The sequence below is a fragment of the Sorex fumeus genome, unplaced genomic scaffold (assembly GCF_029834395.1).
Source record: "Sorex fumeus unplaced genomic scaffold, SorFum_2.1 ptg000001l, whole genome shotgun sequence".
Taxonomy (NCBI): domain Eukaryota; kingdom Metazoa; phylum Chordata; class Mammalia; order Eulipotyphla; family Soricidae; genus Sorex; species Sorex fumeus.
The window spans coordinates 2,725,456-2,748,207 of NW_026606058.1; the positions used below are offsets into that span (position 1 = coordinate 2,725,456).

Sequence of the window (22,752 nt, forward strand, 5' to 3'; positions counted from 1 at the left end):
CTATCTCTCCAGCCCCCTAATGTCCATGCTTTTTTTTTGGCCTGTGTCTGGGCCACATCGGCCGTGCTCAGGGCTTACTCCTGACTCTGTGCTCAGGGATTAGGGATCATTCTGGAGGGCTCAGGGACCACATGGGGAGGCTGCGGATCAATCCTGGGTCGTCTGCAGGCAAGGCCAGCATCCCCCCCAACTGCCCTGTCTTCCCAGGATTCCTGTCTCTTGATGGGCCGAATGAACTGATGGGCAGGTGGGCTTCAGAGGGTCATTTCTGTCCTGTCCTTCCTCTCCCCCAGGACCTGCTGGAGACGCGGGAGCTTCTGGAAGAAGTCTTGGAGGGGAAGCAGCGGATGGAGGAGCAGCTGCGGCAGCGGGAGCGGGAGCTGACGGCCCTGAAGGGGGCCCTGAAGGAGGAGGTGGCCTCGCGCGACCAGGAGGTGGAACACGTCCGGCAGCAGTGCCAGAGGGACACGGAGCAGCTTCGGAGGAGCATCCAGGATGCCAGCCAGGCATGCGGCCGGGGCGGGGCCGGGAGGGCAGGGCACGGGGTTCTGTGGTGTGGGACGGAAGCCGGGGCCTCGCGCTAGCAAGGCCAGCGCCGCACGGTTGAGCCACTCGTCACAGTGCGACACACGTGTGCGGCGCAGTGGCCCTGGGCCTGCCGGGCCAAAGGAGGCAGCGCAGATTGCGGCCGGATGGTCCCTGGACGTGAGCGGGTGGGGATGGAGAGGCGGATGCCTCTGGCTGGCCTGGTCCCGGGTCCCAGGGAGTCAGCTGAGGGGCTGCGTGTGCTCTGGGGGCCCCTCCTGGCTCCTGACCTGCCTCTCCCCTAGGACCAGGCGGCGCTGGAGGCCGAGAGGCAGAAGATGTCGGCCCTGGTGCGGGGGCTGCAGCGGGAGCTGGAGGAGACCTCGGAGGAGACCGGGCACTGGCAGACCATGTTCCAGAAGAACAAGGAGGAGCTACGGGCGGCCAAGCAGGAGTAAGACCCAGCGCCGGCCGTGGACCCCTGCCATCCTTGGGTCCTGGGTCGTGGTACCCTGTGCCATGTGGGAGGCCCCTGGCCCTCTTACCCCCATGCTCCGATGCTTCCTCTCCGTGTCCAGGGTGCTGGCTCGGGGCTGGCTCTGTGGTCCTGCACGATGCCAGGGATGCCAGGGCCAGTGGGCTGACCTGCCCCCTCCCTTCCCCTGTGCTTCTGGGTCAGGCTCCTGCAGCTGCGCATGGAGAAGGACGAGATGGAGGAGGAGCTCGGGGAGAAGATGGAGGCCTTGCATCGGGAACTAGCGCAGGCCCGCGCCGGGGCTGGAGGGTCTCGGCAGGTGGAGGAGCTCCGGAAGGTAGGTGGGATGGGGAGCTGGAAGGGCAGGGGAGCAGCGCTGAGTCCTACTCACTCCCCTAGCTGGGCTCCCCTCCCCGCACACGACCCCCACACGCCCAGTGTGAGGTCCAGGTCTGGAGTGGACGGGGCCCTGGTGATGGCCAGGTGCAGTCCCGGCCAGCAGTTGCTGGCAGCATCCCAAGAGACCTCGGCGGGGAGTCGCATTTGTGAAAATCCAGGGTCGTTTTCACACGTTCAGAAGCCTCCTGAGGACCGGGTGGGAAGTGGCAGCTTCTTTTTTTTTTTTTTAATTTTTTTTTTTTTTTTTTGCCTTTTTGGGTCACACCCAGCAATGCTCAGGGGTCACTCCTGGCTCTGCACTCAGGAATTACTCCTGGCGGTGCTTGGGGGACCATATGGGATGCCGGGGATCGAACCCGGGTCGGCCGCGTGCAAGGCAAACGCCCGACCTGCTGTGCTATCGCTCCAGCCCCAGTGGCAGCTTCTTAGTGAACAAAGCACAGAGTTGTCCTCTGCACCGGGACATGTGTGTGGCGTGGCCAGATGACCTACATCGGAGGCCAGGTTGTGACCGGAAGATGCTTAGAGAGGAAGCGCTTTGACCCTCGAGCAAGGCGCCAGGCTCAGCCCGAGGCACAGCCCGACATGTCTGGGGACAATCCTGCTGCATTTGCTCTTTTCCCTGGAGAAAATCCTTTATATTAGATAATCTGGATAATAGAAATGATAAGATCATAAAATCAGAGGGAGCTCACAAAAATGTCTTCATGTCGCTGACCTTTTAGCCCATCAAAGACAACGAAGCAACCAGTTGTTTTATTTAATTAATTAATGAATTAATTAATTGTTTCTTTTTGGGTTACACCCAGCGATGCTCAGGGGTTACTCCTGGCTCATGCACTCAGGAATCGCTCCTGGCGGTGCTCGGGGGACCAGATGGGATGTTGGGAATCGAACCTGTGTCGGCCATGATGGCTGCATGCAAGGCAAACGCCCTACCCGCTGTGCTATCGCTCCAGCCCCGCAACCAGTTATTGTAGATGGTTTTGAGACTTAGAAAATATTGTCACCGATTATAGGGAACTGTCATTTATAGTCTCCTGAGGCTCCCTGGGCAGCCTGCGCTTCCTGGCCTCACCATGCTTGGTATGCGGTATCCAGTAACAAGTAGTAATTAGTAACTGTGTCACCTCAACTATGATACAAATGACATAGAGCAAATATTCGTGAGTCCCTGCGTATTTGTCATACCTGTGCTATAGGAAGACTGCTTGTGTGAAATTGGGGTGATTCATTTTGTTTGGGGGCTACACCTAGTGATGCTGATCAGGGCTGACTCCTGGCTCTTAGCTCAGGAAACATTCCTGCCAGGGCTCAGAGGACAGGCAGTCAGGGGTGCTGGGGATCAAGCCCAGGTTGGACATGTGCAAGGCAGGTGCCCTGCTCACCCCAACTCTTTGGCCCCCAAGCCCTCTTCTTAATCTTGTGGCTTTGGTTGGGCTCATGGGGTTGGTACTGAGCGGCCTGGTGTTGAAGCAGGGACCCACCATGCAAAACATGTGCTCAGACCCCATCAGCAGTCTCCCTGGCCTGGCATGATGGTTTTAAGATTCATTCACAGAGCAGCACCAATTCTTTATTTATTTTTAAATAAATACTTAAGTACTTTTAGTGACTGAAAAATCTACTCCTTGTATGGATAAACTATTTTGTTTTTCTGTTTGGTAATTGATAGATACGAGAGTCATTTGCTGTGGACATTTGTGTACAAGGTTTTGGTGAATGCAGATTTTCTTTTTTCTTTTTTTTTTGCGCGGGGGAGGCATCTTACTCAGGGCTTATTCCTGGTGGACTCAGGAATCGAATCCGAGTTAGCCGTGTGCCAGGCGAGCGCCCTCTCCACCATGCTATTGTGCCAGCCCTGAACACAGATTTCTTTTTTTTTGGGGGGGGGGAGGGTAACACCCAGCAATGCACAGGGTTACTCCTGACTCTGCACTCAGGAATTACTCGTGGTGGTGTCAGGGGACCACATGGGATGCTGGGACTCGAACCCGGGTCGGCCGCATGCAAGGCAAACGCCCTCCCCGCTGTGCTATCGCTCCAGCCCCTGAACACAGATTTTTGATGCTCTTGGCTAGGAGTGGACGCGGTGGTTGGAGGCTCGCTGGGGCCAGCTGTGCGAGACACGGCCAGAGCCCCTTGCAGGCAGCCCGCCAGCCCCGTCCCCCAGCCGTGGCCGCACACGGGTGTTTCCTTCCGTCTCAGGAGCTGCGTCTGATGGAGGAGGAGCTGAAGTCCCTGCAGGCCGAGCAGCAGAGCTGGGAGGCGTCTGGGCAGCAGCGCGAACGGGACTTGGAAAAGAAGCTGCAGGAAGAGACTGCGCGAGTCCAGGAGCTCGAGCAGCAGAACCTGCAGCTGCAGAAGAGAACGCAGCAGCTGAACCAGGACTGTGCAGAGGCCACCAAGGCAAGGGGAGTGGACACAGGGGTCCGGAGGGCTCGCCTGCCAGAGCGCCTGTCGTGGGCCTGCCCTGCTGTGTCCTGACCGGATGCCTGGTCCAGCGAGCGTGTGCCCGGCTGGCCGGGGCTGGGCCTGTGACACCCCCTCACCTCTGCAGCACGCGGAACCCCAGGGAAGCCCCAGACTGGTGGTGTCCCCTCCCCCTTGATGCCTTTCCCGGGAGGGAGGGGTGGCGCGGCCCTGGGCCCCGGGGTCTAAGCCGCCCCCTCACCCTGCGGCAGGCTCGCACGGCAGCAGAGGCAGAAGCAGCGGTGCTGGCACAGCGGCGGGTGGCCGTGGAAACGACCCTTCGGGAGACCCAGGGCGAGAACGACGAGTTCCGCCGCCGCATCCTGGGTCTGGAGCAGCAGCTGAAGGAGACCCGAGGCCTGGCGGAGGGCGGGGAAGTGGCGGAGGCGCGACTTCGGGACAAGCTGCAGCGACTTGAGGTCAGGGCCTCTCGGGACGGAGTAGCACAGAGCACAGATCCCAGCTGGGGGCCGTAGCGCGCCCCCCCCCCGCCCCCCCCCCACACCCGTACCCAGGCCTGAGCACTGTGGCCTCCTCACTCTCAGCCTCACTGCTTGGTGAGAATCCCTGGGAGTGTCCCCAGCCTTGAGCACTGCCTGTGAGGCCCCCCTCGCCGCCCCAGATAAAGTCAAGGCCAGAGCGACAGCACAAGCAGTTAGGGCACTTGGCACACACATGGTCCGGTTCCATCCTTGATGCCCATTATGGTCCCCCAAGCTCTGCCTGCGGTGACCCCTGAGCACTGCCGGGTGTGGGTGCGGCCCTCCGTGAAAACCAAAGAAAACCACGAAACAAACAAAAAAGACTCAACGGAACGATAGCACAGCGGGGAGGGCGTTTGCCTTGCACGTGGCCGACCCGGGTTCAATCCCCGGCATCCCATATGGTCCCCCGAGCACCGCCAGGAGTGATTCCTGAGTGCAGAGCCAGGGATGACCCCTGAGCATCGCTGGATGTGACCCAAAAAAGAAAAAAAAAAAAACCAAAAAGACTCAGTCCCCAGTCCTAGTGTCAGGCCCCCAGCCCCAAGTTCACCTGCCTTTATTCCTGGGGTCCGCCCTGGTGGGAATGTCTCGGCCTCTGCACTAATATTTTTCTTTTTTTTGCTTTTTGGGTCACACCCGGCGATGCACAGGGGTTCCTCCTGGCTCTGCACTCAGGAGTTACTCCTGGCGGTGCTCAGGGGACCATATGGGACACTGGGAGTTGAACCCGGGTCGGCCGCGTGCAAGGCAAACGCCCTACCCACTGTGCTATCTCTCTAGCTCTGCACTAGTATTTTTGTCCTGGGGGGGTGGGTGCCAGGGACCGAAACTGGGTGGGCTAAGAGCCAGGCAAGAGCCTCACCTGCTGGCCTGTGGCCGGCCTGGCATTTCTGCCCCGCGTCTCCCTCTCTTCCCTGCTCTGGAGTGCGTCGATCGCTGTTGCCCCACTTTTCCTTTGGACTGTTTTGGGGCCACCCCAGCAACTGCAGCGTTCCCGCCTCTCCAGGTGGAGAAGCAGCGGCTGGAGGAAGCCCTGTGCGAGGCGCAGGCCGAGGAGGGGAGCCTGGCGGCGGCCAAGCGCGCGCTGGAGGCCCGCCTGGAGGAGGCGCAGCGCGGGCTGTCGCGCATGGGGCAGGAGCGGCAGGACCTCGCGCGCGCCCTGGAGGAGGAGGGGAAGCAGCGGGAGGCCCTGCGCCGGGGCAAGGCCGAGCTGGAGGAGCAGAAGCGGCTGCTGGACAGGACCGTGGAGAGGCTCAACAAGGAGGTGGGCCCGGCGCGGGGGGCGCGGGGGGCTGGCTGGGCTGTGCCCAGGAGGCGGCTGGCACCGTGGTGGCCCCTCGGCACTGCCCGTTTCTTATTGCTTTGACCTTGCGATGGGCGAGGCCCGGCTGGGGGTGCCCGCGGGCTGGGGACACCCGCGTTTGGCCCCTCTGCAGTCACCGAGGGCGCAGGGAGCCGCGTGCCAGAAACCAGGAGAGACGCGTCGTGTGTCCGACTGGCACAGGCGCGCCACAGGAAGGAGGCCAAGGGAAAGACGTGCTCTCTGTGTTTTGTTTTGGGGCCACCCCTGTCAGTGCTCGGGGATCACTCCTGGGAGGGCTGGGGACACCACCTGAGTCACCTGCATGCCAGACAAGCAAGGACCGCTGTGCTACCTCTCCGGCCCCTCGAATTGCCTTTTTCTAGATAAGGTTCTCCTGCTGATCCCTCTATGATCACTGTCACTGTCACTGTCCTCCCGTTCATCGATTTGCCCAAGCGGGCACAGTGACGTCTCCATGGTGAGACACAGTAACATGTTGTTACTGTGTTTGAGATATCGAAGACGCCACGGGGAGCTGGCCAGGCTTTGCCATGCGGGCTAGCTCATCAGTTCTAACCAGCCCATTGTATCTCCTCCTCGAATCCTCTGAGCTATCTAATAACTCAGGGTGCGATTGACAGCGCAGCAGGTGGGCTTGATCTGGGGGACTGTCCCCAGCCCCTTTAGGAGTGATCCCTGAGTGCAGGGCCAGGGGAAAGCCCTCAGCACTGTCGGGTGTGGCCCAGACACTAAGGGAAAGAAGAAAATGTGTCTGTCGTGCTTTGAGTGGCGAGTTTCCCTTTTCCAGTGATGTCTTAGAACTGTATGAACCTGGAGGTGGTTGAAATAAGGTGATTTCAGGTTTCCGCGGTCTCAGATGCTGTTGCAAGGACTTTCCACAGTCAATTCAAGTCGTTCTCAGAAGAGCTTCTGAGCTAGTCCTTGTTAGCCCATTTTATAGGTGGGGCAGCTTGGGCTCAGAGAAGCTACGAAGTTGCCTGCAGTCGCACAGCGAATCAGTATTAGGACTGGCAAGATGTGAACCCCAGCAGCCTGCGCGGCTCTGGTGGGATGCTGTGGGGAGGCCGCGAGGAGGACTCAGTATGGAAGGGGCCCGGTGTGGGAGGAGGGGGCTCTGTGTGGGAGGGGCTCTGTGAGGGGCGGGGCAGCGGGCTGAGCCCTTCCTTCTGCCCCTCAGCTGGAACAAATCGGGGAGGACTCGAAGCAGGCCCTGCAGCAGCTGCAGTCCCAGCTGGAGGATTACAAGGAGAAGTCCCGGCGCGAGGTGGCCGACGCCCAGCGCCAGGCCAAGGAGTGGGCCAGTGAGGCCGAGAAGTCCTCTGGGGGCCTCAGCCGGCTCCAAGATGAGGTGGGAGTTGCTGGTCTGGAACTCACTCACCCAGGGGTCTTGTGACGCCGCAGAGCGGGGCGGGGAGGTTAGGGAACTGTGTGGGAGTGGGGGTGGGGGGCGAGGGCTGGAGAGGGCGTCTTTAGACCCCACTCACCTGGGAGGCTGAGAGCGTCCTGTGCAGGTTCCCCTGTATCTAAAAGTGGAATGTTTGCCTTACACGCTACTGACATGGGTTCGATCCCCAGCATCCCATGTGGTCTCCTGAGCACCGCCAGGAGTGATACTGAGCCATTCACCACACACACACACACACACACACACACACACACACACACAAAACCAAATAGTTGGTTTTTTTTCTTCATGTGATTGGTAAGTTAGTTGGGATATCTGGGAACATTATTACTATGACTTTATATGCAGAAAATGAAAAAAAATGTTGTTTTGTTTTTTTATTGTTTAATATTGAGGTCCTGGGGGGTGGAGAGCTCTTATAGCTGGTAGGATATTTACTTGCACATGGCTGACCGGGGTTCGATCTCCAGCATCTCATATGGTCACCCAAGCACTGCCACGGATCATACCCGAGTGCAGAGCCAGGATATCTCCTGGGCATTGCTGGGTGTGATTTTAGAACAAAACAAAACAAGCTGAGGTCCAGTGATTTACAATATATGGTTAATGATGGCTTCTTATTCTATTCTGTTTTTTTTTTAATTGAGTGTACCGTGAGATACACAGTTACAACATTGCTCATGGCTGAGTTCTAGTTCTATAAGAACCCGACATCTGTCCCTTCAGCAGTGTACCTTTGCTACCACCCCTGTCCTCAGTTTCCCTCCGGCCATCACCTCCCCACACCCCAGGCTGCTGGTATGGCTGGCACTTTTACTTTCTCTTTCTCTCTCTCTTTCATTTTGGGCATTTTGGTTTGCAATACAGGTACTGAAAGGTTCTAATGTATATTCCTTCACCTCCTTTCATCACTCAGTTCTTACCCAGAGTGATCCTTTCCAACTGTCATTGTCATAGTGGTCCCTGCTCTATCCTAACTCTCGTCCTCCCCATCCTCCTACCCCTTGTTTTGACTGTTCTTCAGTATTCGTCTCATACTGTGTTTTATTATATCCCGCAAACGAGTGGAATCATTCTGTCTGTCCCTCTCTCTCTGACTCACTTTGCCGAGCATAATACTCTCCATGTCCACCCATGTACAAGCAGATACCATTACTTAATTTTTCCTGGCAGCCGCATAATATTCCGTAGTGTAGAGATGTGCCATCGTTTCTTTAACCACTCATCTGTTCTCGGGCACTCGGGTTGTTTCCAGATTAAGGCTTTTGTGACTTGTGCTGCAGTGAACGTGGAAGTGCAGATGGCGTTTGTGCTGTGTGTTTTTGAGTCCCCGGGGTCTCTTCTCAGAAGTGGGCTTGCTGGATCAGCTCAATCTCTAGTTATTCTGTGCAAGACTTTTTTGATGCCTCCCGTATTCCTCCGTCCCATGCCCCTTATAAGCCACCAGTCATTCCAGACAGCAGTGCTCTGCCTTTCCAGAGCAGGGACCCTGTGTCTGAGCCACGGCCTCTGCCACTCCGTCATTGCACTTCCGGAGAGCCAGGACCGGGATTCTAGAAACCTGGTGGCTAACTAATTTCCAGGTTGTGTGGAGAACTCCAAAACCCAGAACCAGACCCGGAGTCACTCAGTGTTCACTGTCATCGCGCTCTGGTGATTTGAAGGACGTCAGCCGTGGAATATCCTCCCCGGGGTAGGAGGACTGCCCGCACCCTGCACCCCAGCCGCCCGCCTGACCCGCCGGCATTTCTCCTTCTGCTCAGACCCAGAGGCTGCGTCAGACCCTGCAGGCTTCCCAGGCTGACCTGGACACAGCCCGGCTGGACAAGGAACTGCTGGCACAACGACTGCAGGGACTGGAGCAAGAGGCAGAGAAGAAAAGGCGCTCACAGGATGATAGGACCCGGCAAGTCAAGAGCCTGGAGGTGCGACCCTGCAGGGTGCCCGGTGTCCCCGGGGCGGCTGCGACTGGGCAGCAGGAATCCTCAGGCCTGTGGGTATTGTGTGGCCACAGCATCGTAAGCTTTCTTGACTTGGCTCCCAGTGTGACAGTGTGCGGAGAGAGTGTCAAGATGGTTTTCTCGGGGCTGGAGAGATACTACAGAGGTCAAGGCGCTTGTCTTGATTTTGGCTGTGGCCACAACATTGGTCCAAATCCTGGCTCCCCATATGGTCTGCTGAACACCACCAGGAGCGACCACTGCATTTAGAGGCAGGAGTGAGCCCTGAGCACTCTCAAATGTGATCTCCCCCCCCCCCCCAACCACCCCCAAGAAAAGCACATTAAGTTTTCTAGTTTCTTTTATTCACTTAGTTAACTCGTCTAGGGCTTCTGATTCTGGTGCTGACCAGCTGCTGCTCCATTTTGCTTTTTTTGTTTTTAAATTTATTTTTATTTGAACACTATGGTTTACAAAGTTGTTCATAATACAGTTGTTATGGGCTTTTGACGTTCCAGTACCAATCCCACTGCAATGTGACCTTCCCTCCGCCATTGTTCCTGTTTTCTTTTTTTTTTTTTAATTTTTAATTGAATATCCGTGAGATAGACATTACAAAGCTGCTCATGGTTGGGCTTCAGCCATGCAATGATCCAACACCCATCCCTCCACCAGTGTACACCTCCCACCACCAAGGACCCTTGTTCCCTCCCAACCTCACCCCCAACTCCACTCCCTCCCCCACTCCCGCCTGCCTCTATGGCAGGCACTTTTCTTGTCGCTCTCCTTTTGTGCATTAGGGTTTGCAATACAGGTACTAAGAGGTCATCATGTTTGTTCAGGATGTTCAGTATTTTTATCGAGAAGGTAAGGCTGGATGGAGTAGGTTTTTCAACTGGGTGTCAGCTTTGGGGTGTGGATGTGACTGCCGAGGCTTCCGGAAGTCCAGGGAGGTGAGTGGGGGTAGCCCATCCGACCTCGAGAAAGCCTGGAGATTTCAGTCACAAAAACCTGCAAACCCAAATTTTCAGCAGATTATATTTCAGTTAGGTCTGTCTTGAGGTAGTGGAATCCGGCAGGGGGCATGGTGGCGGTTTTGGATTGTGGAAGCAAGTGGCTTTTGGGGGCTCTGCTTGGGTGGGCACCAGCCTTGCACCCGTCCAATTTATCCTGGTCTTTTCAGCCTTGCGTGGGTCCAAGATTAACTGTGGCTTTTGATTTCTTTCGAGATTTATGGGTCTCTGAAGCAAGACGGTAGAAGAACTTACACGATGGCACTGGAGTTGGTTTGTGGGGTGACAGCTGGTGATTCCGGGAGTATAGGAAAGTGGGGGAGGTAGCCTGTCCCAACTCTGAGATAGCTTGGAAATTTCAGTCATAAAACCCGCACACCCAAATTTTCGACAGGTTAATGTCTTGCTGAGATCCGTCCTGAGCTGGTGGAGTCCGGCTGGTGGCAAGGCGGTGATTTCGGACTGTGGAAGCGAGTGGCTGCTGGGGGCTCTGCTTGGGCGGGCACCACTGATCTGCTCCCCTCCAGTTTACTCTGGTCTGTTCAGCCCTGTGGGGGTCCAAGATGAACTGCGGCTTTTGATCTCTTTCAAGATTTATTTCTGGGTCTCTGAAGCAAGGCTGATGAATGAGCTTACATAGCTGAGTCGGAGGTGGTTTGTGGCCTGGTTCCCACATACTGAACTTTTTTTTAAAAAATTTTTTATTGAACCACTGTGAAATACAGTTACAAGCTTTCCTGTTTGAGATTCAGCCATACAACTATTGAACACCCATCCCTCCACCAGTGCAAACTTTCCACCACCAATGTTCCCATTATATACCTCCCCTCCATCCCAGTCCTCATCCTGCCTCGATGGCAGACAATTGCTCAGATATTCTCTCTATTTTGGGGCATTATGGTTTTTTTTGTTGTTTGTTTTTGCTTTTTGGGTCACCCCTGACGATGCTCAGGGGTTCCTCCTGGCTCATGCACTCAGGAATTACTCCTGGCGGTGCTCGGGGGACCATCTGGGATGCTGGGAATCGAACCCGGGTTGGCCGCGTACAAGGAAAACGCCCTATGCACGGTGCTATTGCTCCAGCCCTATGGGGGGAGGCATTATATTTTGCTCGAATTTCCCCACCACCATTCAAGCCTGTCTTCCAAGGGAGAAGCTCGATCATTTATTTTCATTTATGCTCATTTTGCATATTTTGAAAGATCATGCGGCCGCTTATGTGGCTGCTGCACGCTTCTGAAATTCTAAGATCATAAATGGGTGGGTTCCAGAGATATCTCTGTAGGGAGCTATTCCGTCTTGGGATTCAACTGGGAATTTCTGGGCCCGGGCTGTTGGTGTACCAAAATGGCACCGGGGGTGGGATGCAGGCATGATTTTCAGCATCAGGGGCGGGCTGGGAGCCGGTCTGAGACTTAGTCCTGAAAGCCACATACCGGAACCTTGTTCGTGTAACCACATACCTAACTTTTGGCTCTTTAATTTCTTGGGAAACTTGGTCCCGAGTTATTGGGGTCCCGGCCAGAGGCACAGCAGCAATTTTGGGTGTCAGGAAGCCTGAAGGCACCATCAGGCTGCTGATGCACTCTCCCTGCAAGTACAGGTTGACCTGCTGGTGGCACCGCACCCACTTTTTCTTTTCTTTTTTTGCTTTTTGGGTCACACCCAGCGATGCTCAGGGGTTACTCCTGGCTCCGCACTCAGGAATCACTCCTGGCGGTGCTTGGGAGACCATCTGGGATGCTGGAGATCGAACCCAAGGCAAGCTGCGTGCCCTACCCACTGTGCTATCACTTTTTTTTTTGTTTTTGGACCATGCCCGCAAATGCTCGGAGTTACTCCTGGCCCAGTGCTCAGGAGTTATTGCTGGTGGTGTTCGGGGAACCATGTGGGATGCTGGAGAGTGAACGCAGGTCAGCTGTGTGCAAGGCAACACACGTGGGTCAGCTGTGTGCAAGGTACCCACTGTGCTGTCTCTCCGGCCCAGGCTTCTTGAGCAGTGAGCTTCAGTTTGCTCTCTTCGGGCTTTCACATCAACACACCAGTAACAGCGGCAGCTGCAAACGTGTTGATGGTGCGCTGGGCCAGAGACTCAGGATACGGTTGTGCAGCCGGTCATCTTGCTTTTCCCCATTTCCAGAAAAGGAAAACGGAGATGCAGGAAAGTGATGCGTCTGGCGCGGGCCTGCTGGCCATGCTGGGTGTGGTTTCTGAGCTGAGAGGCAGCTTGGCCCGAGCCCACCCAGACTCTGTGGGTGGGCTCTATGATGCCCCCAGTCTGCCGGATGCTTCAGGCTTGGGCTCTCTCCTCTCAGCCATGGCTCAGCCCTTGGGTTTCTGGGGCTGCCTGGGTGAGGACCAGATTCTGGGGTTCAGCATCCTTCAGAGGCGTGGAGTGCTGCTGGCCTCGGTTGGTCACCGTGCCCTGGCCAGCAGGGGGCGCCAGACTGACAGCTTCCCTGGACGTGAGCTGGAGGAGAGGTGCCTGCCCCGAGCTGGGCAGCCCAGCTTGGGGCAGAGCTGACCTGCTGACCCACTGCTGCAGGAAAAGGTGTCCCGGCTGGAAGTGGAGCTCGACGAGGAGCGGAACACAGTGGAGCTGCTGACCGATCGGATCAACCGCAGCCGGGACCAGGTAGCCCCTCCCGCCGGCACCCCCTCGCCTGTCGTGTCCACCCCCCGCCGCCCCCAGCGCTGGCCTCAACCAGGAGTTCTGCCTCCAGGACCTGCGGGCGGCTCTGCTTGAGGTGCCCTCTGGTCAGATGGGGAGTGGACAGTGAGTGGCAGGAACGCTGGGTCCGAGGCCGCAGAGGCCGTGCTCTCTTAGCCGCCCCCTGGGACTTGGGGGACCGAGACCCTCCGTGGGTTCAGTTCGGGGGTTCATCTTTGGTCCTCCCAAGTCCATTTCCTTTTGTCCCTCTACCCAGGTCGACCAGCTGCGCACTGAGCTCATGCAGGAGAGGTCCGCGCGGCAGGACTTGGAGTGTGACAAGATCTCTCTGGAGAGACAGGTATCTGACAGGGTGTAGGGGGCGGCCCCCGGGAGTGGGGTCTGCATGCCACCCCTCCCTCGGGACTGACCACCAGGGCCCCCCATTCTTGGCAGAACAAGGACTTGAAGGGGCGCTTGGCCAGCTCGGAAGGCTTCCAGAAGCCCAGCGCCAGCCTCTCGCAGCTGGAGTCCCAGAATCGGGAGCTGCAGGAGCGGCTGCAAGCAGAGGACAGGTACCCGGGCAGTCCCTCGTGCCCAGCCCGCCCTCCTGGACTGACCTCGCAGGGGAGCAGAGAGCAGAGGAGGCTGGGACAGAGAGTCCAGGCCACCGCCACAGCCCGCATTGCAGGGAGAAGACGGTGCTGCAGTCCACCAACCGCAAGCTGGAGCGCAGAGTGAAAGAACTGTCCATCCAGATCGACGACGAACGGCAGCACGTCAACGACCAGAAGGACCAGGTATGGCTGACCCCGGGGCCACGCCACAAAGATGCACTTACAGTTTGCCTGGAAGCCACGGGCAGCCCCATGACTTCAGTCGTCTGCACTCGGCCGGAGGGCAGAGGTGACTGGCAGACCCCAATGAGAACAGCCACCGTAATGCATAGTTTGGCTTCTCGAAGCGGGTTCCGTGTGTTCACTCACTTGATAGACGGCCCCTGCGGGCTGGCAGCTCGCCCGTGCCCACAGCACTTCTCTCGGCCAGTGATTCTGCCCAGAACGGCCACATGAGCGACTGATGCCTTTTCGGTTCAGTTTTGCGTTTTCCTGACTCTTGCCAGCTAAGCCTGAGGGTGAAGGCTTTGAAGCGGCAGGTGGACGAAGCCGAAGAGGAAATTGAGCGTCTGGACAGCCTGAGGAAGAAGGCCCAGCGGGAGCTGGAGGAACAGCATGAAGCCAACGAGCAGCTCCAGGCCCGGATCAGAGCCCTGGAGAAGGACTCCTGGTGAGGGGATGACAGGGACTTCTCATGCCGTGGTGTGGAAGCCAGCTTGCTAAGCTTTTTTTTTTGGTGGGGTCACTCCCCAAAGTGCTCAGGGATCACTCCTGGCAGTGCTCAGAGGACCATACGGGGTGCTGGGGACGGAGCCCGACCAGCTGTGGAGAGGGTGTGCGCCCTCCCCACACTCTTGCTGCAGCCCAGGCTGATCCACAGGGCCTCAGTCCAAATCTCCGGTAGATTGGTTTGGTTATGGGGCCATCCCTGGCGGTGTTCAGGGCTTACTCCTGGCTCTGTGCTCAGGAATCGTTCCTGGCTGGGTTCGGGGGACCCTCTATAGTGCTGGGGATCACGGCAACCATTGCACCCCACTGTATTGTTTCTCTGGTCTTCTAATCTCTGCCTATTAAGGGATCTAGTGAGTAGCTTTGGGCCTTGGGAGAGTGGGGCATTTGTTTCCATAGCCGGAGAAGGGGGCCTGCCTCAGTTTCTCCCTCCCTGACCAATATCTCACTCTGACTCAGGCGCAAAGCTGCCCGGTCCACTGCCGAGTCCAGCCTCCAGCACGAAGGGCTGAGCTCAGATGAGGAGTTTGACGGAGTCTACAACCCAAACTCCATCGCGTCCTTGCTCACGGAGAGCGGCCTGCAGACCAGCTCCTGTTAGCCCCGGCTCAGCTCCCCAGTTCCTTTGGGGGACCCCACTCTTCAGCCCGAGACAGGGAGGGATGTGAGCTGGGCGCTTCAACGCATCTGCCCAGTGTCACGCTGCTGTCCTCCTTCCACTGATCATGTGGAGTGTCAGGCCTGCCGAGTCCTTCGTGGGATCATGAACTCTTCTGGGACGGGCCGAGAAGGCCTGGATAGAAAGCCTCATTTCTTTAGCCCTTAACCCTCAGGCTCAGGGAAATACCTGATGTGCTTCTGCTCCCTAGAACCCAAGACCCATTTCCTTTCCACTCTGGGGCAAGGTGAGGGAAAGGGGGACGGGTCGTGGCACGCTGGCATGGCTCTGCACACTTCTTGAATGCACTACTTGGCAGTTAGGGCAACCCCGGGGTCCCCACCTGCCTTCACTCTTTTTTTTTCTTTTTCTCTGAACCAGGGGCTCCAAGGGACCCTTTCTGCCACCCTTCCCTCCCCACCATTCCGGCCGCCTTCTTTCCCTTCCGTGCCTTAGGTGAGGCGAGGAGATGGGCTGCTTCTGTTTCCACCTGCATTCATACCTCTCTGGGGAACAGCCTTCTCCCCCGCCTGGGAGAGCTGTGAGAAGGTGTTCAGACCTGGGTTCGAGAAGGGTTCCCACCCTTCTCCTTTGCCTCTGCGAAAACTGGAGGTTTCTAGGAGACAGTGGCCCTCAGGAAGCCCATGTCTGCAAAGTGACAGTTCTCATCTCTGCTCTCTGCCTTGTGGCTGTCCAAACCAGGGCGGCAAGGAGCCAGTGGGCCCTCAGCATCTCTGGCCAAAGATTTGGTCCTCGGATTGGCTCCGTGGTAGAAATGAGAAGCCGCAGAGAGTCTGTCCCTCTTTCTAGTTTTGAAGGGGCCCAGCCATGGTGGGGAGGACGTAAGGAGACTCACCTCAGTTCCAGAGGAAGCTCTGGAAGGCATCTGGAGGAGGGGAAAACGGCGGTTTGCACCAATGACTTGTAACTTCATGATTTAATAGCAAAGCTTTTATTTTTCAAATTTCTCCCAATCCAGCATTGATTTTATTTAAATTAAATATTAAAACTCTATGTCTATACTGCAATCCTTGAGCTGTTGTCTCATCCTTTTTCCTGGCCTTAAAAAAATAATTGGGGGGGGGGGGCTGGAGAGATAGCACAGCGGGGAGGGCGTTTGCCTTGCACGCGGCCGACCCGGGTTCGATTCCCAGCATCCCATATGGTCCCCTGAGCACTGCTAGGAGTAACTCCTGAGTGCAGAGCCAGGAGTAACCCCTGTGCATTGCCGGGTGTGACCCAAAAGCAAAAAAAAAAAAAAAAAAAAAAATTGGGGGCTGGAGAGATAAAACAGCAGGGAGTGTATTTGTCCTGCACGTGGCTGACCTGGGTTCGATCCCCAGCACCCCATAGGGTCCCTCAAGCACTGCCAGGAGTGATTACTGAAACGGCAGGAGTAACCCCAAGCATTGCTGGGTGTGGCCCCCAAACTAAAAAATATGGCGGGGGTGGGGGTGGGGTGGGGGTAGGGCAGTGAGTACAGTGAGTAAGGTCCTTGCCTTGTGCTGCAAATTGAGGCTGGGCACAAGTACAGCAAGAGCAAGTACAATTCTTGCACATGGCCAGCTTGGGATCGACCCCCAGCACCCCTATATGGTCACTGAGCTCCTCAGGACCAGGCGAAAGCTCTGAGCACTGCAACGTGCAGCCAATAATAACAACAGTAATAAAATGGGGAGGAGGAGGGTTGGTCAAGGTCAACGCTGGTGGTCCCAGTGCAGGTCATGTGCAAGGCAAGTGCCCCAACCCCTGTATTCTGTCTCAAGCCCTGACTTATGTGGGGGCACAAGTTGTTTGAAAAAGTCACTTGAACTGTACAACTTAGAGGCTGAAGCTGTTTTTTTTTTTTCCCCCTTATTTTTGTTTTTCTTCTGCCCCTCTCGGAGAGCCCGGCATGCTACCGAGAGTATCTCGCCCGCACGGCAGAGCCTGGCAAGCTCCCCGTGATGTATTTGATAGGCCAAAAACAGTAACAAGTCTCACAATTTGCTGTGAGACGTTACTGGTGCCCTCTCGAGCAAATCGATGAACAACAGGACAACAGTGTTACAGTGCTACAGTTATTTTTGTTTGTTTTTTTATTTGGGTGGGGGGTGCTTACTCCTTGCTCCATGCTCAGGGATCACTCCTTGTGGGGCTTGGGAATCCATCTGGGATGCGGGGGGTTGAACCCAGGTCAGCCACGTGCAAGGCAAGCACCCTGCTTGCCGTACTAACTTCCTGCCTCTCGAAACTGGGTTTCTTTCTCCTTTAAAAGCCCTTGACAGAACCAGATGGCACTTAGGCAGCGGGGAAGCTTAAAGGCACTCCATCCCTCCTGGACAGCTGGCTGGGCAGTGACATGCTTTCTTGGAGGATTTGGGGAGACAGGATAAATTTCTGTTCAGTCTCTTGGGGGGTATTCCAGCATTCATGAGAACTTCCAAGCACAGGACACGGGAATCCTTGGAGATGGGCAGTGCTGACCATTTGCGACCACGTGGCCCTGTCCTGAGAAGGGGTTCACTGCACTCCAGAGGGGGTCAGGCATCCTGACAGCCTCTGTGCCATCTCTCCCCAGTGGGACAGAGCCCTGCAGAGAGCAATTAAACACCCAGAGTCTTAGCTGCCTGGCGCTTTGTCTTCTAGGCCTTCAAATGCTAAGCCCTCAAATGCTTACCAGAGCTTAGGGAACACACCTCTGGAGAAGTGACTGCTAACCCTTTCTCAGGAGTACAGAGCACAGATTCCTTTTAAGGCAAAACGTCCAGCCTCTCCCAGCCGTATAAGGGCAGCCTGGTTACACCTGCTTCAGCAAACAGGCTCCACCGGGTGCCTAGCTGGGCCGGGGCCTCCTGCTGGGAAAAGCACCTACCAGACTGGCTTAAGCCAGTCTGAGTGAGCTGGCCTTTAGTGGCTGCTTTTGTAAGGTGAAGGAAAGTTTGCTCAGCTTCTCTAAACTTACAGGAGGGTACACACACACACACACACACACACACACACACACACACATATATACACATATATATACATATATATGTGTATATATATAGAGTGAGAGAATGTAGGGTAGTGTTTTGCTCTCCTCCCCCCTTTTCATTGAATCACCGTGAGATACAGTTACAAAATTGTTCATGATGGGCTTCAGTTATACAATGTTCCAATATCCACCCCACCACCAATGCCCCCAGTTTCCCCACCGCCGCCCCGCCTTCAGGATTTACTCCTGGCTCTGCGCTCTGGGATCACTCCTTGGCAGCCTGGGGTGCGGGGGTGGGGGACCATATGGGATGCCAGTGATTGAACCCGGACAGGCCGCGTGCAGGACAAATGCCCTCCCCGCTGTCCTATCGCTTTGGGACGCCTAGGAGACTTTTCCGTTGCTGCAAACTACGTCTAGCATCCGGGTGGTGCATAGGAGGGCCGTATGCACATAATAAAGCTACCTGGATATCTGCCGGGTTGCAGCCGGGGTATTAGCAAGCAAGGACAGCGATACCTGTACGATCTTGCCGGGGGTCGGGGTGGGGGGGCGCCCAGCACAGGTTTTGAAGCTGGAAGGATGGAAGCTGCCCAGGTAGCTCCGAGCCCCGCCCGAACCAGGAGAGTTCCGCAGTCCTCCGGCCGGCCCCGCCCCTCGCTCGCTCTGCGCTCTCATTGGCGGAGCTCGGGGCGTGTCCCGATAAGACCACGCCCCTCGCTCGCTCTGCGCTCTCGTTGGCGGGGCCCGGGGCGTGTCCCGCACAGACCACGCCCCTCGCACGCTCTGCGCTCTCGTTGGCGGGGCCCGGGGCGTGTCCCGCGCAGACCACGCCCCTCGCTCGCTCTGCGCTCTCGTTGGCGGGGCCCGGGGCGTGTCCCGCGCAGACCACGCCCCTCGCTCGCTCTGCGCTCTCGTTGGCGGAGCCCGGGGCGTGTCCCGCGTAAACCACGCCCCTCGCTCGCTCTGCGTCCTCGTTGGCGGAGCTTGGGGCGTGTCCCGCGCAGACCACGCCCCTCGCTCGCTCTGCGCTCTCGTTGGCGTAGCCCGGGGCGTGTCCCGCGCAGACCACGCCCCTCTCTCGCTCTGCGCCCTCGTTGGCGGGGCCCGGGGCGTGTCCCGATCAGACCCCGCCCCTCGCTCGCTCTGCGCTCTCATTGGCGGGGCCCGGGGCGGGGCCCGCGCAGGCCCCGCCCCGACGCGGCCCCGCCGGGGGCGGTCCTGGTGCGCGCGCCCAGCCCGAGCCGATCCGGACCCGCTGTACCTGCAGTCGGAGCGCTGGACGCCGAGTGGACGCCGCCGGAGCTCCGGCCCCGCCGAGCGATGAACGGGACGCGGGACTGGGGCGCCCCGGCGGACGTGCCCCCGGAGGGGCAGATCGCGGTAAGGACAGGCGGCCGCCCCCCGTGCGCGCCGGGTGTCCGAGCTCGCTGACCCGGGCCGGGCCGGGCCCGCGCCGGAGCCCGAGTCCCGGGCGGCGAGGCTCGAGCTCGCGCGGCCGCGCCTGCCCCCTGGAGGGCGCTGGACTCGGCGGCCACCGCGGGAGCCCCGGGACAGGCTCGCCGAGCCCTGCGCGGACCAGAGGACGTCGGGGGCGAGAGAGCGAGGTCGTGCCCCGTCCCGGGACGGGGGGCGGCGCGACCTCCAGGCTGGCCGTGTCTGCAGGGGGTCGCCCGGCTCGGGGTCGCCGTCCCTCTCCCGCGCCCGTCGCTCCCGGCTCCCGCTCCGGCCCCGGAGGCTCCCCCGGGGTCGCCGCTGGGCCGGGAGACCCCCGCGGGGGCCGCGCTGCGTGGGGCGTGTGCGGTGCCGGGGACCCGTGTCCCCGTGTCCCCGTGTCCCCGTGTCCCCGTGTCCCCGTGTCCCTCTCCACCCGCTCCCTACGCCCGGCCACTGATCCCCCGCGCCCCTTCCACCGCGTGCGCCCGGGTCTCGGCTCCTGGTTTCCCCCAGCGGGTTTTCTGGGGCCAGTTGGGGCCGTGCCAGACTTGGCCGCACGTGGGGTGGGGGGTTATGCAGTGCTGGGATTCGAATCTGTTGTGGCCGACGCCTAGCAGGCAAGTACCTTGACCTCTGCACGGTTTCTCAGGCCCTCTTTTCTTTTCTTTCTTTCTTTTGGGTGGGAGGAGGTGGTTTTGGGCACATCCCGCAGGGCTGGGGGACCAGAGATGTGCTTGTTGGAACTTGAGACTTCCTTAGGCAAAGCACTCCAGTCCTTTGAACCATCACTGTATGGGCTTGCTACACCCCTCTCTCTCTCTCTCCCAGAGCCCCAGTACCTCCTGGTCCCTCCCACAGGGCTATTCGGGAAGGATCGAAGAAATTCAGCCCCTGTCAGTGGTGTCAGCCCCAAGTCCTGCCCCGGCTTCTTGCTCACTGTATTGGAATGGTTGAGGCAGAGGAAGGGTATGAGGAAAGAAAGGCAGGGCTGTTGGAGCTGCTGTGCTCATTCAGGAACGTCTGAAGACCAAGGAAAATAAACCAACAGCCTCTTTAACTGCTTGTCTGGTGGAACAGGGAGATCTGGCAGGCAGATGGTGAGCACGGAACTCAGTCTGGCCGTAGATCAGTTTGAAGCTTACCAAAAACCTCTAGAACAACAGGTAGACAGAAATTCCTTTTTTACTTCCTGCACTCTTACGTAGGGGGAGGAAAAAATAATCAGCCAGTCAGGAGAACGCTTTGTCCTGGATTCCTCTCCTCTGAGCCAGCCCAGGTAAAGTTTATGGCTCTGGACTGTCCCCAGGAACCTGTCAGATATTCTGCATCATTGAGGGAGTGCCGAGTGTCCGTGGAAAGTGAGTCGCTGGTAGTGCCTGCCCGCCCACCATTTCTCATCTCCTTAGCTCTGAGCCTCAGGATTGACACCGCCTGAGATAGAGCTAATGCAGACTGGGTTGTTTTTATTCTTAAAGGCAGGTACAGCAGGAACTGGTGGCCAGTCTTTCTTGGACCTTCAGAGGTGAGCGCCACCAGTGGATCTGAAATCAAATTAGTGGGTTAGAACCAGCACTTAAAAAAAAAAATTTCTTGACTGGTGAGGTAGTTCAATGGGTGTCATGTTTGCCTTGCACACAGCTGACCCAGATTCAGTTCCTGACAACCCATCCCGACCAGGTCCCCAATCCCTGCCAGGAGTGATCCCTGAGCACAGAGCCAGGAATGATCTCTGAGCACTGCGGATTTGGCCCACAAACAAGCCAACAAACAAAATTCTCAGGCCAGATAGAATTCTTGGTTGGTTGAGCTCATGATTTGCATATGGGTTGCCCTGGTTTGGTCCCCAATAACCTACCCCCAAGCATAGAGCCTGAGCATTGCTGAGTGTGACCCCAAAAGGTATTCTTAGCATATGACATTCTGAAAATGGCAAAACCATGAAAACAATAAAAAGGTCAATGGTCGCCAAGATTTTGGGGTAATGGTGAGGTACGTAGAGCATGGACGATTTGGAGGAATCAGTGAAAATAATTTGCTGATATGTATTCCTATGTTTTTATCCAAACAATAGAATGTATACCCTCTTTACTTTGTTGAGTTGAACCCTTTGGACTTTGGGTGATTATGGTGTCTTAATATAGTTTTATCCTTGGTAAAAAATAATGTATGGTTCTGGTAAATGATGTTGATTGTGGGGGAAAATGATGAGTGGGAATGACAAGTGTTTGGAAATCATACCTTCTGGATTTCGTTATACACTGAAAACTACTCTTAAAGTGCCAAGTAGGACTAAAACTCTTAGTTTGGGTCACTAGAGCGATAGCACAGCGGGCAGGGTGTTTGCCTTGCATGCAGCCGACCCGGGTTCAATCCCCAGCATCCCATATGGACCCCTGAGCAAAGCCAGGAGTAATTCCTGAGTGCACAGCCAGGAGTAACTCCTGTGCATCGCTGGGTGTGACCCAAAAAGCAAACAAACAAAAAACAAACACTGTCCTCCCGTTGTTCATCAGTTTGCTCAAGCAGGTCCAGTAATGTCTCCATTTTAAGACTTGTTACTGTGTTTGCCGTGGGGGCGAGATACTCTCTCGGTAGCTTGCCGGGCTCTCCAAGAGGGGCAGAGGAATCAAACTCGGCTCGTCAGGGCTGGCTGTGCGCAAGGCAAACGCCCTACCGCTGTGCTATCGCTCCTGTTAAAGTAGATTTTAGTTACTGTAATATATTTATCTACCATATCTATTGTAGTTATAATTATAAAATATGTGAGTAAATATTTATATAAATATAAGGAATATATTTGTCTTTTATAGTTGTATATATGTTCATAGTATCATGCTGTAAAATGTTTTTCAAGTAAAAAAAATAATTGTAAGCCACTGTAGTAAGTTATAGTGGCAAATAAAAGCACAGATAAATCTGAAATACTTTGATTAGACAACCCCATTTGGTTCCTTTAGTTCTAAGCAACAGAGAGTAACTCTAACTAACTTAAGTATATCACAATCACAGTCACAACCATCCTGTTATTCTTTGATTGCCTCGAGCAGGCCCTAGTAACGTCTCCTTCATCCTAGCCCTGAGATTTTTTTTTTTAAAGTGCCATATTCAAGGCTCTTTCAGAGTTAGGAGAATGAGACCCTTCATTGTTACTGGTATTTGGCATATTGGGTACGCCATGGGGAGTTTGCCAGACTCAGCCATGTGAGCAGGTTACATTCGCTAGCCTGCCAGTTTGTCTAATGTAGAAATGAGATGATAAGATATTGCGCGGCCGCAAATGCGGCCACGCGCTTCCAGGAGCTGGGTTTTATAGTCTCTGAATCTTGGTTCTGGGGATTGCCTGGAAACTTAAGTATAGAAGAAAAAAATTTTGAGGGGAAGGCACACCTGGCAATGCTCAGGGGTCACTCCTAGCTCTACACTCAGGAATCTCTCCTTGCAGTTTTGTGGGGGCTATGTGGGATGCCGGGGATTGAACCCAGGTTGGCTGCATGTGAGACAGCACCCTACCTGCTCTCCTTGGCCCTAGAAGAATCTATTAGAAGGAAATGGTCAGCTGCCAGAACTTAAGGCAAAGCTTGGGAAGTCCAAACCAATGGTCCAGGCCCTGGGTGTGTGGAACCAGCTACTGCAGTTTGCCTTCTGGGTGAGTTGGGCCCCAGCT

General features: G+C 56.4%; 2 protein-coding genes across 3 annotated transcripts in view; both read left to right on the forward strand.

Annotated features, from left to right (window-relative positions):
- Window positions 1-15,714, forward strand: part of CGN (cingulin) — a 30,097-nt gene extending 14,383 nt beyond the window's left edge. The window contains exons 8-21 of one of the 2 annotated variants that reach the window (XM_056117553.1): window positions 294-506; window positions 831-979; window positions 1,205-1,337; window positions 3,608-3,808; window positions 4,084-4,290; window positions 5,363-5,620; window positions 6,858-7,028; window positions 8,849-9,010; window positions 12,584-12,673; window positions 12,966-13,049; window positions 13,145-13,263; window positions 13,380-13,488; window positions 13,812-13,975; window positions 14,494-15,714. In XM_056117553.1, the coding sequence (XP_055973528.1) occupies window positions 294-506; window positions 831-979; window positions 1,205-1,337; window positions 3,608-3,808; window positions 4,084-4,290; window positions 5,363-5,620; window positions 6,858-7,028; window positions 8,849-9,010; window positions 12,584-12,673; window positions 12,966-13,049; window positions 13,145-13,263; window positions 13,380-13,488; window positions 13,812-13,975; window positions 14,494-14,635 (2,202 nt within the window). In that variant the 3' untranslated portion in view covers window positions 14,636-15,714. The remainder of the gene's footprint in view (window positions 1-293; window positions 507-830; window positions 980-1,204; window positions 1,338-3,607; window positions 3,809-4,083; window positions 4,291-5,362; window positions 5,621-6,857; window positions 7,029-8,848; window positions 9,011-12,583; window positions 12,674-12,965; window positions 13,050-13,144; window positions 13,264-13,379; window positions 13,489-13,811; window positions 13,976-14,493) is intronic. The other variant, XM_056117630.1, reaches the window with a different exon arrangement.
- Window positions 15,715-18,891: 3,177 nt separating this feature from the next.
- Window positions 18,892-22,752, forward strand: part of TUFT1 (tuftelin 1) — a 70,584-nt gene continuing 66,723 nt past the window's right edge. Inside the window, exon 1 of the mRNA XM_056118538.1 lies at window positions 18,892-19,034. Coding sequence (XP_055974513.1) covers window positions 18,975-19,034 — 60 coding nt within the window. The 5' untranslated portion in view covers window positions 18,892-18,974. The remainder of the gene's footprint in view (window positions 19,035-22,752) is intronic.